General features: G+C 46.8%; 1 protein-coding gene across 1 annotated transcript in view; it reads right to left on the bottom strand.

The window, feature by feature from the left end:
• The window catches only part of RFX4 (regulatory factor X4), a 137,764-nt gene extending 135,924 nt beyond the window's left edge, over positions 1–1,840 (bottom strand). Inside the window, exon 1 of the mRNA XM_016148069.2 lies at positions 1,414–1,840. Coding sequence (XP_016003555.2) covers positions 1,414–1,456 — 43 coding nt within the window. The 5' untranslated portion in view covers positions 1,457–1,840. The remainder of the gene's footprint in view (positions 1–1,413) is intronic.
• Between the last annotated feature and the right edge of the window lie 10,981 nt (positions 1,841–12,821).

Below are 12,821 nucleotides of genomic sequence, written 5' to 3'. Positions count from 1 at the left end.
CCAAAGCGGTGGGTGTCCTGACCACCACGGTCTTGGCAGAGGCCGGGAGAATCTAGAAACCTGTCGTCTACAGGAACCGAAGAAAGACCGTCTGAGGCGATGCCCGGGTGACCCCTAACACCTTCCCATATCTATTTGCAGCCTGCTTGGGGGTGGAGGTAGGGAAACGTGCGTTTGGTGTTTATTTGCTCAAGGAAGGGTCGCGCGTGCGTTAGGGGATGGCAGAGGCTGGAAGGCACTTGTTGCTCGGCGCTGCACAGCCCAGAAGCGGGTGCTTCCCGGCGACCTCCCAATCCTGGCGTCAAGCTGCCGCCTGGATCCGGGCTGTGCTCACTGCCCTATTTCTGCTTCTCCCGCCAACCTTATCTCCGCAAGAAACCTGGAGGCTGCAGCCGATAGGAGCGGACTGCTTGGGGGGACTGCGGCCGGAAGAGGAGGTGAAATAGCAGAGAATCCTACCTCGAAGGGACATGGGGAGCATAACACACACAGATCTAGAAGTTGGGCGATTCTTCAAAGGTGCCAGAAGTGGGAGTTGGCGAAGGCGCTACAGGAGAAAGAACGAAGACGCCGGGCTTTTCCGTGTTAAAAGATTCTCTGGCTTCCTCCTCGGTTTTAGGGATTTCTGCGACCCCGGAACCTGACGAGCACAGCCAACAGCCCCCAAAGCGCCGAGCAGTTTGCAGACCCCGCCGCCAGGCCTAGCCGGCTGCGCTGCGTCCTGCCCTTCCTCCAATAGAGTTACAGCCCCGGAGCGAAGTGCACCGTTGGGTGCCCCCTTCCTGGCAGGGAGGCTACACCCGGCCTCGGACGGCCTGGGGCTCCCACCTCCCGACCCGGCGCTGGTTCCCCAGGACCACCGGGTTCGCCGCCGCCACTCCCTCCAGCTGTGCGTCTCCACCAGCCCGAGCCCCCGTCCCCACCTCCCAGGCTCTGTACGAAGCCGTCGCCCTCCCCCGCCTCTGGGGCATTCCGCTCGGCGTCCTGGCCTTCGCCACCAGCACTAGAGCGCACCGCTATTCCGGGGCCCCCAAACCTGGGGGAGGAGCTGCGCCCCCGAGGGGTAGTCAGCTCGAAAAGTTTCTGTAAGTGGCACCTCGAGCTCGCCGCGAGCCAGCGAATCTTTACGTAACTTTGTGTCCAGGACAAGCGAAAGCGCGCTCCTCAGCGCGCGCACGCGCGCACACACACAGACACACACACACTTCGACACACTCACACACACTTCCACGGATCCCCTTACACACATCACACAGCGCACGGATTGAAAACTGCTGCATACTCTCCGTTATTTCCTGGGGTTCCGCTGTCAAGGTGACCCTTCTGAACTTTTTGCAACTCTTTCTGAAGTTCCCCGGCTCCCTTTTCTTTCCCTCCCAATGTCTCCCCCCAGCCAGAGCCAGTAGGACTAACCTGTGGAATCCATGTCGGGTTCCTCCAGTAACCCACAATGCATGCTCTTCCCATGGACAGCACAGGCGCCCCCCAAAAGTCCTGATGTTTGGGGATCCCCTGTGCTAGAGACGCCCAAGGAGGAAGGGAGTGACGAGAGGAGAGAGACACAGAGAATGCAAAGGATAAAAGGATCAAGGAGGAACAGAAAAGAAGGAAAGGAAAGAGAAAGAAAAGAGAGGGCGAGAAAAGGGAGAGCCAGGAGAAGGGGGAGAGAGGACGAGCGGGCGAGCGAGCGAGGGGACACTCAGTAATCCGGCCGGGCCAAGCCAAACCCGTCAAAATGTTTGCGGATGTTTCATGGGAAAAAGCATCATTTTATAGGAGCCCCGATGGGAGCAATGTCATTGATAGGCCAGCCGGCCTGATGAATGGCCGCTCGTCAGATGGGGCCGTGGCGAGGCGCACTGTGAAGCCCATTGTGGGCCTGTTTTGAATAAGAAAAGCCGCCTCCGAAAAGGGGGGCTCAGAGCGACGCAATCCCAGCCCTCCGACTTCCCCCTTCTATTATAGCATTAGCAACGTTTTTCTTATTTAAAGTTCCAGAGGCCTTCTCCAGCCTTCGCCCGGCACTCATTATAGGCGAAATCAAAATTGGCTTAGATGTGGCCCCCTCTCCCCTCCCCACCCCTCCCCGGACCCGGCCAGGCGAGGCGCAGGCATGGGGGCGGCGGCGGCGGGGGACTCCGGGGAGCCTGCGGGGGCGCCTACGCGGCCACGAGTGGGCCCCACTCCTTTCCCCCTCTTGTGCCCCCCCCATTTGGTCCCGGGGTGGATTTCGAGTGGGGGCCTGGGGAGTGCGGGAGTTAGGTGTGCCTTGCTCCCTTCCACGCGGACCCGCGGACACGCGTGGAGGAGTGGAGCGCTGCGGGAGGGTCCGGGGGGAGGGAAGAGCAGCCGTAAGAACCCCACCTCCCAACCTGGGCGCCGAGGAGGCCGCCTGGCAGGGAGGGTGTGCGGGCTGACTCATCTCCAGAACTTTCTGCCTTCCCCCGGGTCTGTCTTCGCCACTCTGCGTCTCTCCTTTCGCCGTCTCTTTCTCCCTCTGTTCCTGTCTCCCTGTCTCTGTCCTCTCGTGCTGTGTCCCTCTATTTCCCCGGCTTTGGCTGCCCGTCCTTCTGTCCAGCCCCTGCCCCCACGTCTCTTTGTCTCTCCCCAGGACTCTGCCCCTCTCTGTCCCTATCCCCCTTGGTCACTCTGACACCGCCTCCCCCGCCTCTTCCCGTAACTCTGTCTGTCAGTCCGTCTGTGTCTCAGCCCCCCTCCCATCTCCCTTTGTCGCCCCCCGCACCCCCCACCGCAGCCAGCCGCGAAGTTTGTGAGAAGCCCCGCTGTCCGAGTGGGGACACGCTTTTCCCAGGGACCCCCTCCTCCGCTGAGTTTAAAGTACAGAAAGAGGGGGGCGAGGGGCTGGGGGGCTGGAAGTGGAAGTGTCCGGGGGGGGGGGCAGGCTGCGTCTCTGCGGGCCCCGATAAAGTGGCCGTTCGCGGGCCGGCCGCGCTGTGATTAGAATATGAATGGGGCTCGGCGGGCGGAAGAGAAAGGCGGATTACCCCGGGTGCTTTGACCATGGACAGAGGCAGAGCCGGCCCGGCCGCGGAAGGGGCGGGGCGGGGCGCGCGGCGCGGTTTCTAACGCCAGGCTGGGGGGGGCGGCGGGAGCCGGGGTGGTGGTGGGGGGGGGTCTCTAACCTGGACCCCACGCTGGGTGCGGCTTTCTGCAGCCCCGCGGAAAACCCCCACTCGCCCCCCGCCCCAAGCAGCGCTAAGTGGGACAATGTGGAGCGGGGGGCCGAGGGGCCAGCACGTGCCGAGTTAAGGTCACGGCGCGGGAGGAAGGAGGCGGCGTGGAACGCGGGCTGGACAGAGCTCCGGCTTGACGTGCTGCAGAGCGCTGGGTTCGAATCCGCGCTAGGTCCATTCCGTCCTCGTTTGGGGCCTGGGCTTTCTTATTTGTAAAATGGGGGGCAAAGATGTCAACCTCACAAAGTGTTTGGGGAAGATTAAACGAGGCAGTGGACGTAAGAGGGGCTGAGCATCTGCGGTTCCTCGACTTGCGACTCTCTTTTGACCATTTGTCCCTCCCAACACGTCCCCGGACGGCTGGCTCCTTCCCACCACGCTGGGCTCAGCTGCGTGTCGCCTCCTCGGAGTGGCTGCGCCTGATCCCTCTTGGGTCCCCTCTTGCGACGGCGGCGATCACCCCATGTCATGGTGTGCGTGGCGGCAAAGACTCTAAGAGTCAGATTTGAGAGGCTGGGTCCACTTCTTGCAGCCTCAATTTCTTCTTAGGAGAAGAGGGTGAATGATAGAAGCCTCCTTCGCGGGCTGCAGGGGCCTTTCCGGAGGTAGAAGACCGACCAGAGCTTGACCGGGGGGATTCTGGTGGCCATTCTTGCGTGTGTCAAGTCCCAGGAAGAATCCTTGAGAGATGCTGGGGGCCCAGGTGGTCTCCAGAGGGCCGAGGAGACCATTATTATGGCTGTTTATTGTTGTTGTTGTTGTTATTTTAACTGTTTACACACCAAATGGTGGTGAGGTGGGCTCGGCTCCGTGTGGAGCGAGGAGAAAGTGGGCCATGCAGTGTCAAGCGCGTGCCCCGCACAGCTCAGGGAGGGGACGACGGTGGGTGCAATGAGTCCCTGCCCTGCACTCTCTCACCTGGGAGGGGAGTAGTTCTCAGTAATCATGGTGCCTCAGCATCTCTGAACTTAAAGAAATGAAAACGAGCGCTTATTCATTCCTTAGCAAAATTTTATTGTGTACCTACTATATGCCCAGCACTTTTCTAGGAGCTGGGGACACAGCAATGAACAAAATAGAGTAAAATAAAAAAACAAACAAAAAAAACTACTCTCCACCGCCCGCCCCAGAGCTTACATTAGAGTGAGTGGAGATAGATAATATATGAAATAAGTAATTAGATGATATGGCTTGTCCTGTGATGAGTGCCACGGAGGGCCTCTCTGAGAAGGGCACATTTGAGCTTTATGATAGTGCTAGATGGTGACAAGGGTGTGTTCGTTTGTAAAAACTGATTGAGCAGTGTACACTATGATTTTGTGCATTCTTCTGGTTGTATTTCAAACGTCAATAAAATGTTTGGTTAGATTTAATCCTAATAGTAACTATAATAGTAATAGCTACCATTTACCCTAATATATCGACTAACCGTGCTTCCACTGTGATAGGTATTTTCACACATTATCTCATTTAATCTTCGCAGGACAACTAACATATAACTACTATTATTGTCCCCACTTTTAGAGAGGAGGACAACCGGGGTTCGGAGTGGTTCTCCTGCCCTCGGACGAAACAATGCACAATCCAGTTCTTCTTCTCCAGAAGCTCAAACGCTAAAACAAATGTAGCACACGTCTGTGTCAGGGAACAGGTGTGTGCTGTGAGAACCAGGACAGGGGACACAAAACTGCCCCCCGGGGGGCCACTGTCAAGGCAGGCCTAATCGGGGAAATGACGACTAAGCCAGGCGAGGGGGTGGAAGGTGAGACAGTGCAAAGAAGGGAGCATGTGTGCTACGTTTGGGGGCCGGCGCCTGCAGCAGGTACACATAGAAAGGGTGGAAGGAGTGATGAGCGATTTCTTTGGGAGTCAGGCAGGGATCAGACCCGGAGGGGCATGATAAGAAATTTACCCTGGAGGGGTTTTGAGCATCTAGGACTGGATTTGTGTTTTGGAGATACCAGTGTGGTCAAAGTGCAACCACAGGAAGGTGGAGGCCATTGGAGGGGGCGATCTCGATGGCCTGAAACACAGACATGGCAGTGGGGGGCAGGGAGCCATGACCAAGGTCTGAAGATAATGAGGAGGCTGCACGCACCAGCCTTGGTGTGGATTGGATATGGCCAGCGAGGAGCAGAGAAAGGTGATGTCCAGGTTTCGGACTTGGGCTATTTGGTGCCATCCACAGAGATCATCCAACTGAGGGGCAGAGATGGTAGGAAGAGGGAAGATTTGGCAGCAAAGGAGATAAGTAACTTAGAGTGCTCATAGACCTTCCCAGTAGCCCAGTAGTAACGACAGGCAAGTAGGGCCACAAAAGCCTGGAGTTGGCACTGCTCGTGTAGACCTGGGTGACTGCTGAAGCCCTTGGAATGGGCGAATGAACAGCAGAGAAGGGGAAGGTGCAGGATGGTCCCTCTGATCACCAGGCATGCCCCGCCTCCACTGCAGCAGTCTCCACGGTGGCCTGGACTGCCCAATCCTAACACTTACCGTAATTATTTACTCGTCTGATGTCTTCTTTTCTGTATGGAACTTGTCACCATCTAAAACTGTTTGTTTCCTCTCCACACCAGAACACAAGCCTCAGGAAGGCTGGGACCCTGTCTTTGCTCAATGCTGTTACTCCTGTCTCTGGACAGCATTTATTGACCACTGTGAATGGCCCATCCACTGGCCTGACTGGTAGTAGGAGACACAGACTTACAAGAGCACAGGATGCTGGATTTCCTTGTGCACTGAAGTCACGGAACATGGGTTTTACACCACTTTTCAGTAGTACTTGCATAGTACCAAAAAGTTCTTTATTCTGAGTGAAAATCAGAGCCCTGTTCAACTGATTCTTAAAAAAAGGAATTGAAAGAACAACATTTCCTCTTTAAAAATCTCCAAGACATAACATAGTTACAATTATACTTTAGAGCTGCATTATGTGTGAGTCTAAGCCTGGATCACCTTCAGTAGAGAAGCCTCTGCTGAGTAAGATATTTGTTCTGTCCCCTCCTTTCCTTCCTTCCTTCCTTCCTTCCTTCCTTCCTTCCTTCCTTCCTTCCTTCCTTCCTTCCTTCCTTCCTTCCTTCCTCCCTCCCTCCCTCCCTCCCTCTCTCCTTTTCTTTTCTTCTGCTAATGTGTGATCAACCAGTCATGTGCCAGACTCTGCTCTAGGCAGAGAGGTCCAGAGGTGAATGGGATTGACAAACTGCCTCCTCTCCCCTCCACCTCCTGGAGTTTACATTCTGTAGGGAAGGCTCACAATAAACAAAGAAACACACAATAAACAATATTCTTATCTTCATGGATCTTACTTTATAGGAAAGACATGAGCCCCAATCTTATGTTTGTTAATCATTCATTTGCTAATTAGTTAAGTACTTCAACAGACATTGCTTGAGCACCTCCTACATAGCTTTGTGAGGTGTGAGAATAAATAGTCCCATAAGACCATGTTTACCTTAAGTTGTCTTGGTTCAGAGAGGGAGAATCAAGAACGATCAAATGCCTAGGTAAGTACTCTGAGCAGTGCCTGGAGCTTTTGTGGGAGGAAGGGACCCCCAGCTCACTCTGGAACCACCTGGGCTTAATTTATTTCTTCCTACAATAGTCATTTATAGTCAGAAAATGCAAAAAGATATATGCAGAGATTTTAAAAGGATAGCGGTTTGGTTTCTCACCTTCTAACTTGTAGAACAATCTTTCTTAAACATTTGTTGCGCAGCGAAATCAGCCAGAGAACTTGTCACCAGTACACACTGGCAAGTCCTGTCCCTTGGGGATTCTGATTCAGAAAGCCTGCAGTGGCATAACACAACAACTTACTATATTGCATGTTGTGATTCTGGGAGTATATCACACAGTTTTTCTGCTTTACAAGGTGCTGGCCAGCATTGTGACCTCAGCCACGTGGTTGGCTGTTAGCTAGCTCAGCTGGGGCAATCGCTTGAAGCTTCAGTTCTCTTTTGTGAGGGTTTTTCCTCACAGCTGCTTGGGCTCCCTCATAGCAGGGAAGGTGTGTTCAAAAAGGCACATTCTGAGCATGAATATCCCAAGAGGAAGGAAATAAAAGCTCCAGTTCTCTTAAGGCCTGAGCTCGGAAGTCCCTGAATGTCTCTCCTACTGCATTCTATTAGTCAAAGCAGTCGCAGGGCTCGCCCAAGATGGGGGTGGGGGGGAGTGGTGGATAGGCTCCATCTCTGATGGGAAGAATGGCATGTATATCCAGGAGGTGAGGTGGTGGGGACCACCTTTGGGGGCTAGTGACCGCAGAAATTTCCTGGGAGTTGTCATAGGACACCTCTGTGTAATTCCTATTTTCCAAAACTAAGTCAGATGATCATACTTAGCTATAAAAAAGGCTGAGAAATAAAGTTTTTAAACTAAGCAGCTATGTACCTGGATAAAAAGTGAGGGTTCAACCTTTTTGGAAGAATGAAGAATCTGTAACATAATGTTGAAATGAGTCATCAAAACATGAATGGCCTGGGTGGTTATTAGGAACCAGGATACAAACTCAAGGGGCAAAAGATACTTTTAGAAATTATATTTTATTCATCAGTTTATTCACTGATCATCAGATACTTACCTAAATCACACTTACCAGGCACTGGACTAAGTGCTAGGAATAGAGCAAAGATAAGACATCGTTTCCATACTCAGGTATAGATGCAAGGTAAAGGCAAAAATAAAAGACAAGGCTACCATGCCTCTTCCTCTACCACCTTCCAATTTAGGGAACCCTCCTCTACTGTCGCATGGGGTGGAAGCAATAAAAGGCAGCTCAGCTGCACTAACTCCAAGGACCTTTATTCAGCAGAGTGGTAAATATCTTTATATTTGGTAGAGTCTTCCAAATCCTCATCTTAAATTAAACATTCCAAAAAATAGCCATTCCAGAGTTTTTAAACCCAGTTAAAAGACATCTGTAGGATTTGCCTGCTCAGCATCCATCTAATCACACTCATTCTATTAAAAACAGTGCCATTTTTTTTTCTTTAATACCATCTACTTCGGTCTATGTGGTTGAACTACATGGAATGGACCCCACTCCCACTCCAGGGGGTGGGCACGTGACCCAGACATAGCCTGACCTTTTATTAGGATTCTTGCCAATGACAACTTGAACTGGAGGGGTGACATGCGGGGTCTGTGGAGGCCACCCAGGAGGCGAGTCTCCCTGAGACTGGGTCCTGCATGGATGGAAGCAGAGCCAGGAAACGAAGGGAGAGAGTCCCAGTGATGCCTTTGCCTGAAACCGAATCTTCTCTCAAACTTTTCAGATACCGGAGCCCACACATTCGACTTTTTTGCTTACGGCAGTTTGAGTTTGATTTCTGCTACTTGCAATCAAAAGGATCCAAATAAAAAATTTCTCATGGCGTTTCTTTCGTCAGATCCTGTCCTCTTTCGAGACGCTTGGTCGATGTCTTTTAGGAACTGTTTCGGTGTTGATATCCCTCTCCCGCGGCCGTGTGCTCATCGGGTAGGACAGGGACTAGGGATGCCCACACCAGCTTCATGGCGTCTTCTTGCCTGACACGCTCTTCCTGAACACAGGGATGAATTCTCCGAGCTACATACAAGTGCGCGCTGCCTCCACTGCACTGCTCTTCCCTCTGGCTGTGGCGGTTGCCTGGCAATGCCGCCTCTGACACTCCATCGGGGTACAACCATCTCAGCCAGGCTCTGCCACTTAGAAGAGTGTCCGTCTCATCATAAATGTTCACTAAGTATTAGTGATACTGATAATTAAAGTTAATAATTTAAAAGTACAGCTTAATTATTCTACTTTTTTTTTTTTTTTTTTTTACTTAATCTATTTTGGAGCTCATGTTATATGTAATGGAGTTGGTCTTTATGGTATTTCTTCATGTGGATGTTCCATAATTTATTTAATCAATCCCATCTTCATTGATATTAGATTGTTTCTAATCTTTTTTTCTAGTATGAACAATGACACAGTGGATTTTGTTGTACATTCACTTTGCCTACATGTGCAAGCATATGTAAGATACACTACCAGAAATAGAATCACTGGATCAAAGAGAACGTGTATTTTAGAATTAGCTTATCAAGTTCCATGAACATCCTATTGGAACTGTGATTGGAATTGCACTGAATCTATAGATCATTTGGGGGGAGAACTGGCATCTTTATGTTATTATCTTCCTATTCAAAAACATAATAGATTTGACTATTTAGATATTTATTATCTCTTAATTGATATAAAAGAATAAAAGGCCCAAAGGAGTCCATACCTTCTTTAAAAAAAAATAAGGAGGAGAGACTTGTCTTACAAGCTATTTGGATTTATTATGAAGTTGTGGTCATCAAGATATCATGGTATTAAAGCAGGAATAAATGATTTGAACTCTGAATAGAATAGAGATCCCAGAAACAGACTCATTTATCTGTCATGGCAGATCGGTGGTGAAAAGAGGTACTATTCTGTAAATAAATCTGAAAAAAAAGTTGTTTATATTGAAAAAATGGAATTGATCTCTATCTCACACTATACAAATAATTAACTTGGATCACAAACTTACATGTCAAAAGCAAAATTTTCAAATTTAGATAGGAAACATAGGTGAATATTCTTCTAATTTGAGGGTAGATAAGAATATTTAAAGAGGATACACAAAGATTAACTATAAAAGAAAACAGTGATAAATTCCTCTTTAAAATTAATAACTTCATCAAAAGACATTGAAAATAATATAAAATGTAAGTTATAGCTGTCTGCTTTAACATTGCTATATTGACTTTTTTTGATAAGCATTTCTTTGGTATATATTTTTATTTCCCTTGCTTTTCAATCATTATATGTGATTTACTTTTAGGTATATCATTTGTAGTTGGTGTATAGCTGGATTTTTAAAACCCAATTTGATAGTTTCTCTTTCTGTTTAGTGGGTTAAATGGTGACCCCTAAAAAGACATGTCTATTTCCTGACATGTCCTCCTAACATGCCACAGGCTCCTCAGAGCCTGTGAATGTAACCTCATTTGAACAAAGGGTCTTTGCAGATGTAGCCACAAGCCAAGGGAATGCCTGAAGCCACCAGAAGCTGAAAGATACCAGAAAGGATTCTCCCCCAGACTCTTCAGAGGGAGCACAGTTCTGCTGATACCTTGATTTTGGACTTCTGGACTCACGAACGCTGAGAGAATAAATTTCAATTGTTTTAAGCTACCAACTTTATGGTGACTTGTCATGGCAGCCTTAGGAAACTGATCCGACCTATGTACCTTTATCGTGATGAATAGAGCATTCGGACTTATTTTTAATATCTATTTTTGTGAGTATTTTACCATATTTTTTTCTGATTTATTTTCTTTCCTGATTTCTATTGAATCGATAAGTCTTTCTATATTCATTCGTCTCCCTCAGTGCTGACTGTATTTCTATTCTTCGAATGGTGGCCCTTGTAGTTTTAGCATACATACTTCTTCATACAATCTTCATATAAAAGCCTAAAGTCACACATAAAACAAGAATCTTAACATGCTTTAAGTGCCCCTTGAACATAACCCCAACCTAATATTGATTCCTATAATTTATCTCACTTTTCTATACACAAAAAATTAAGGGCTTTTACAGTCTACAGTTAATTAAATTTATCCAGAGTTATTAATTTGTGTTCACCACTGTCTTGAATCCCACAGCTTTTCTCTTTTCTTCTTGCTGAAGAATACGTTTAATGGGTAATAAACTTTTAGTCTTTGTTGGAAAATGTCTGTTTTGTCTTCACGTCCCCCACTCTCCCTTTCTTCACTCATCCTAGTGGTTCCGCTCGGTTCTCTTGGTTCTGAAGCAGGTCTTATTTGGCAATGCAGGGTTCCTGCCCCATGATGATATTAATCAATGGCAAATATGCTGCCAAGCTGTCAGCGGACAGCTTGATTTACTTCCTGGTCATAAACTGTGCTGTGTTCTTTGCTTCCCTAGGACCACAGCTTCATGCAAACCTTGCCCAGGAAGCAGTTGGCAGTGATTCTTCAGGCTTTCAACAGACAGAGGAGCTCTGGTGCAGCCTCTGGTTTCTGGTGATGAACCTGGAGGCACATGAACACGTGTAGACCCAGCTGACTCTGCAAAAGATCAACTCCCAGCTGCCATGGCAGGTTCTGAGGCCAGTTTGCCAGTTTCTTTAGCTGAGGTTCTCACGATGTGTTACTGTCTTGCGTGCAGATTGTTTGTTTTTAAACCTTGCTGTCTTTAATTTTGTCCATTATTGCTGTCTATTTGAGGAATAAAGGATGTACCTCAATGCATGAACTTACAGAACTATGTTCTTCGGTTTTCCAGAAAATATTTTTAAAGCATTAGAGTTCCTTAAAATTTTGGAAATTTAGAAAATGTATAATGGTTAGTTCATTTATATTTTTCTGGAAAATGATCTTATTTCATTTTAAAATTGAACAAATAAGACAATTATTTCAGTTTTTAATGAGGTTATTTTTATATTATTCTTTAGTATTTTATTATTTTTGTGCTTTCTCCCTTTTTCTTGACTAGGTTCTTGTTTTTATTCTAAAAACATTCCTTCTACTTATTAGTCATACCGTTTTGCCCCATATCTGTTTTAAACTTTATTGGTTATCATGTTTTGTGTCTGCTTATTACTTCAATGACCTGAGTTTTGCTTTGTGATCTAACCTGAGTAATCTCCTGCCATGAATTTAGATCTGGTATTTTTAAATAGTCTTTTATATTACAACATGTACTTTCTAGTCCTTTAAAAATATTTTTATTATGTGATTTGTGTTTCTGTATTTCATGCTGTGCATGCATTTCCTGATAATTTGGAAGGTTTTTAGTTTGTTTTTAGTTATTTTAATGATTTACTGTTTTTAAAATTATTTTAGTGGTTTAATTTTATATAATTAATCTTCTTTTTCTTCAAATAGCAATTATTGACTCTTGACTACATGCAATAAAAACATTAGTATGCTTCTACCTCCTCCTACCTCTATTAGTTCCTACCCTTCTATCGCCGACTTTTAGTTAATTATATAATTATGATTTTTTTTTTTAGTTTTTCTAGCGTTTCTGTGACAAGTTGCCTTTTAATTCATATATTTAGACAATTCACATTAAAATTGATTACTGGTATCAATATCTTGGCTTAATATCTACCATGTTTGTTACTGTGTTCTTATTTTTTGTTTCATTTTCTCTTTTTCTTCTGCCTTCTCTGATTGTAAATAAATATTTCGTACGGTCCCATTTTATTTCCTCTTTTAGGATATCAATTATATTTACTTTTAAACTTTTTTTCCTGGTTGCCTTAGAGTTTCGAAAATATATTTCTAACTAATCTAAGTCCACCTTCAAATAAATCACTTCATGTGTAGTGCATTATAACAGAGTACTCCATATTCTCTCACTCATTCCCTTATGACATTGCTGTCATTTATTTCAATTATCCATGTGCTATAATCACCCAATAAATCTTTATTATTAAAGTTATTTTTTCAATTAAGAAAAATAAAAATAAAAGATTTTATCTTCATTCCTCTCTAATTTCATGTTTTCTTTATGCGAATGCAAGTTTCTGTCCTATATAATTTCCTTCTACTGGAAGATCTTTTAACATTTCATATAGGGTGGGTCTGCCAGCAATAAATTCC

Source organism: Rousettus aegyptiacus, unplaced genomic scaffold, assembly GCF_014176215.1.
Source record: "Rousettus aegyptiacus isolate mRouAeg1 unplaced genomic scaffold, mRouAeg1.p scaffold_m13_p_2, whole genome shotgun sequence".
Taxonomy (NCBI): domain Eukaryota; kingdom Metazoa; phylum Chordata; class Mammalia; order Chiroptera; family Pteropodidae; genus Rousettus; species Rousettus aegyptiacus.
Note: the sequence above shows the minus strand (reverse complement) of the source record. Positions and strands in the feature narration are given on the sequence as shown.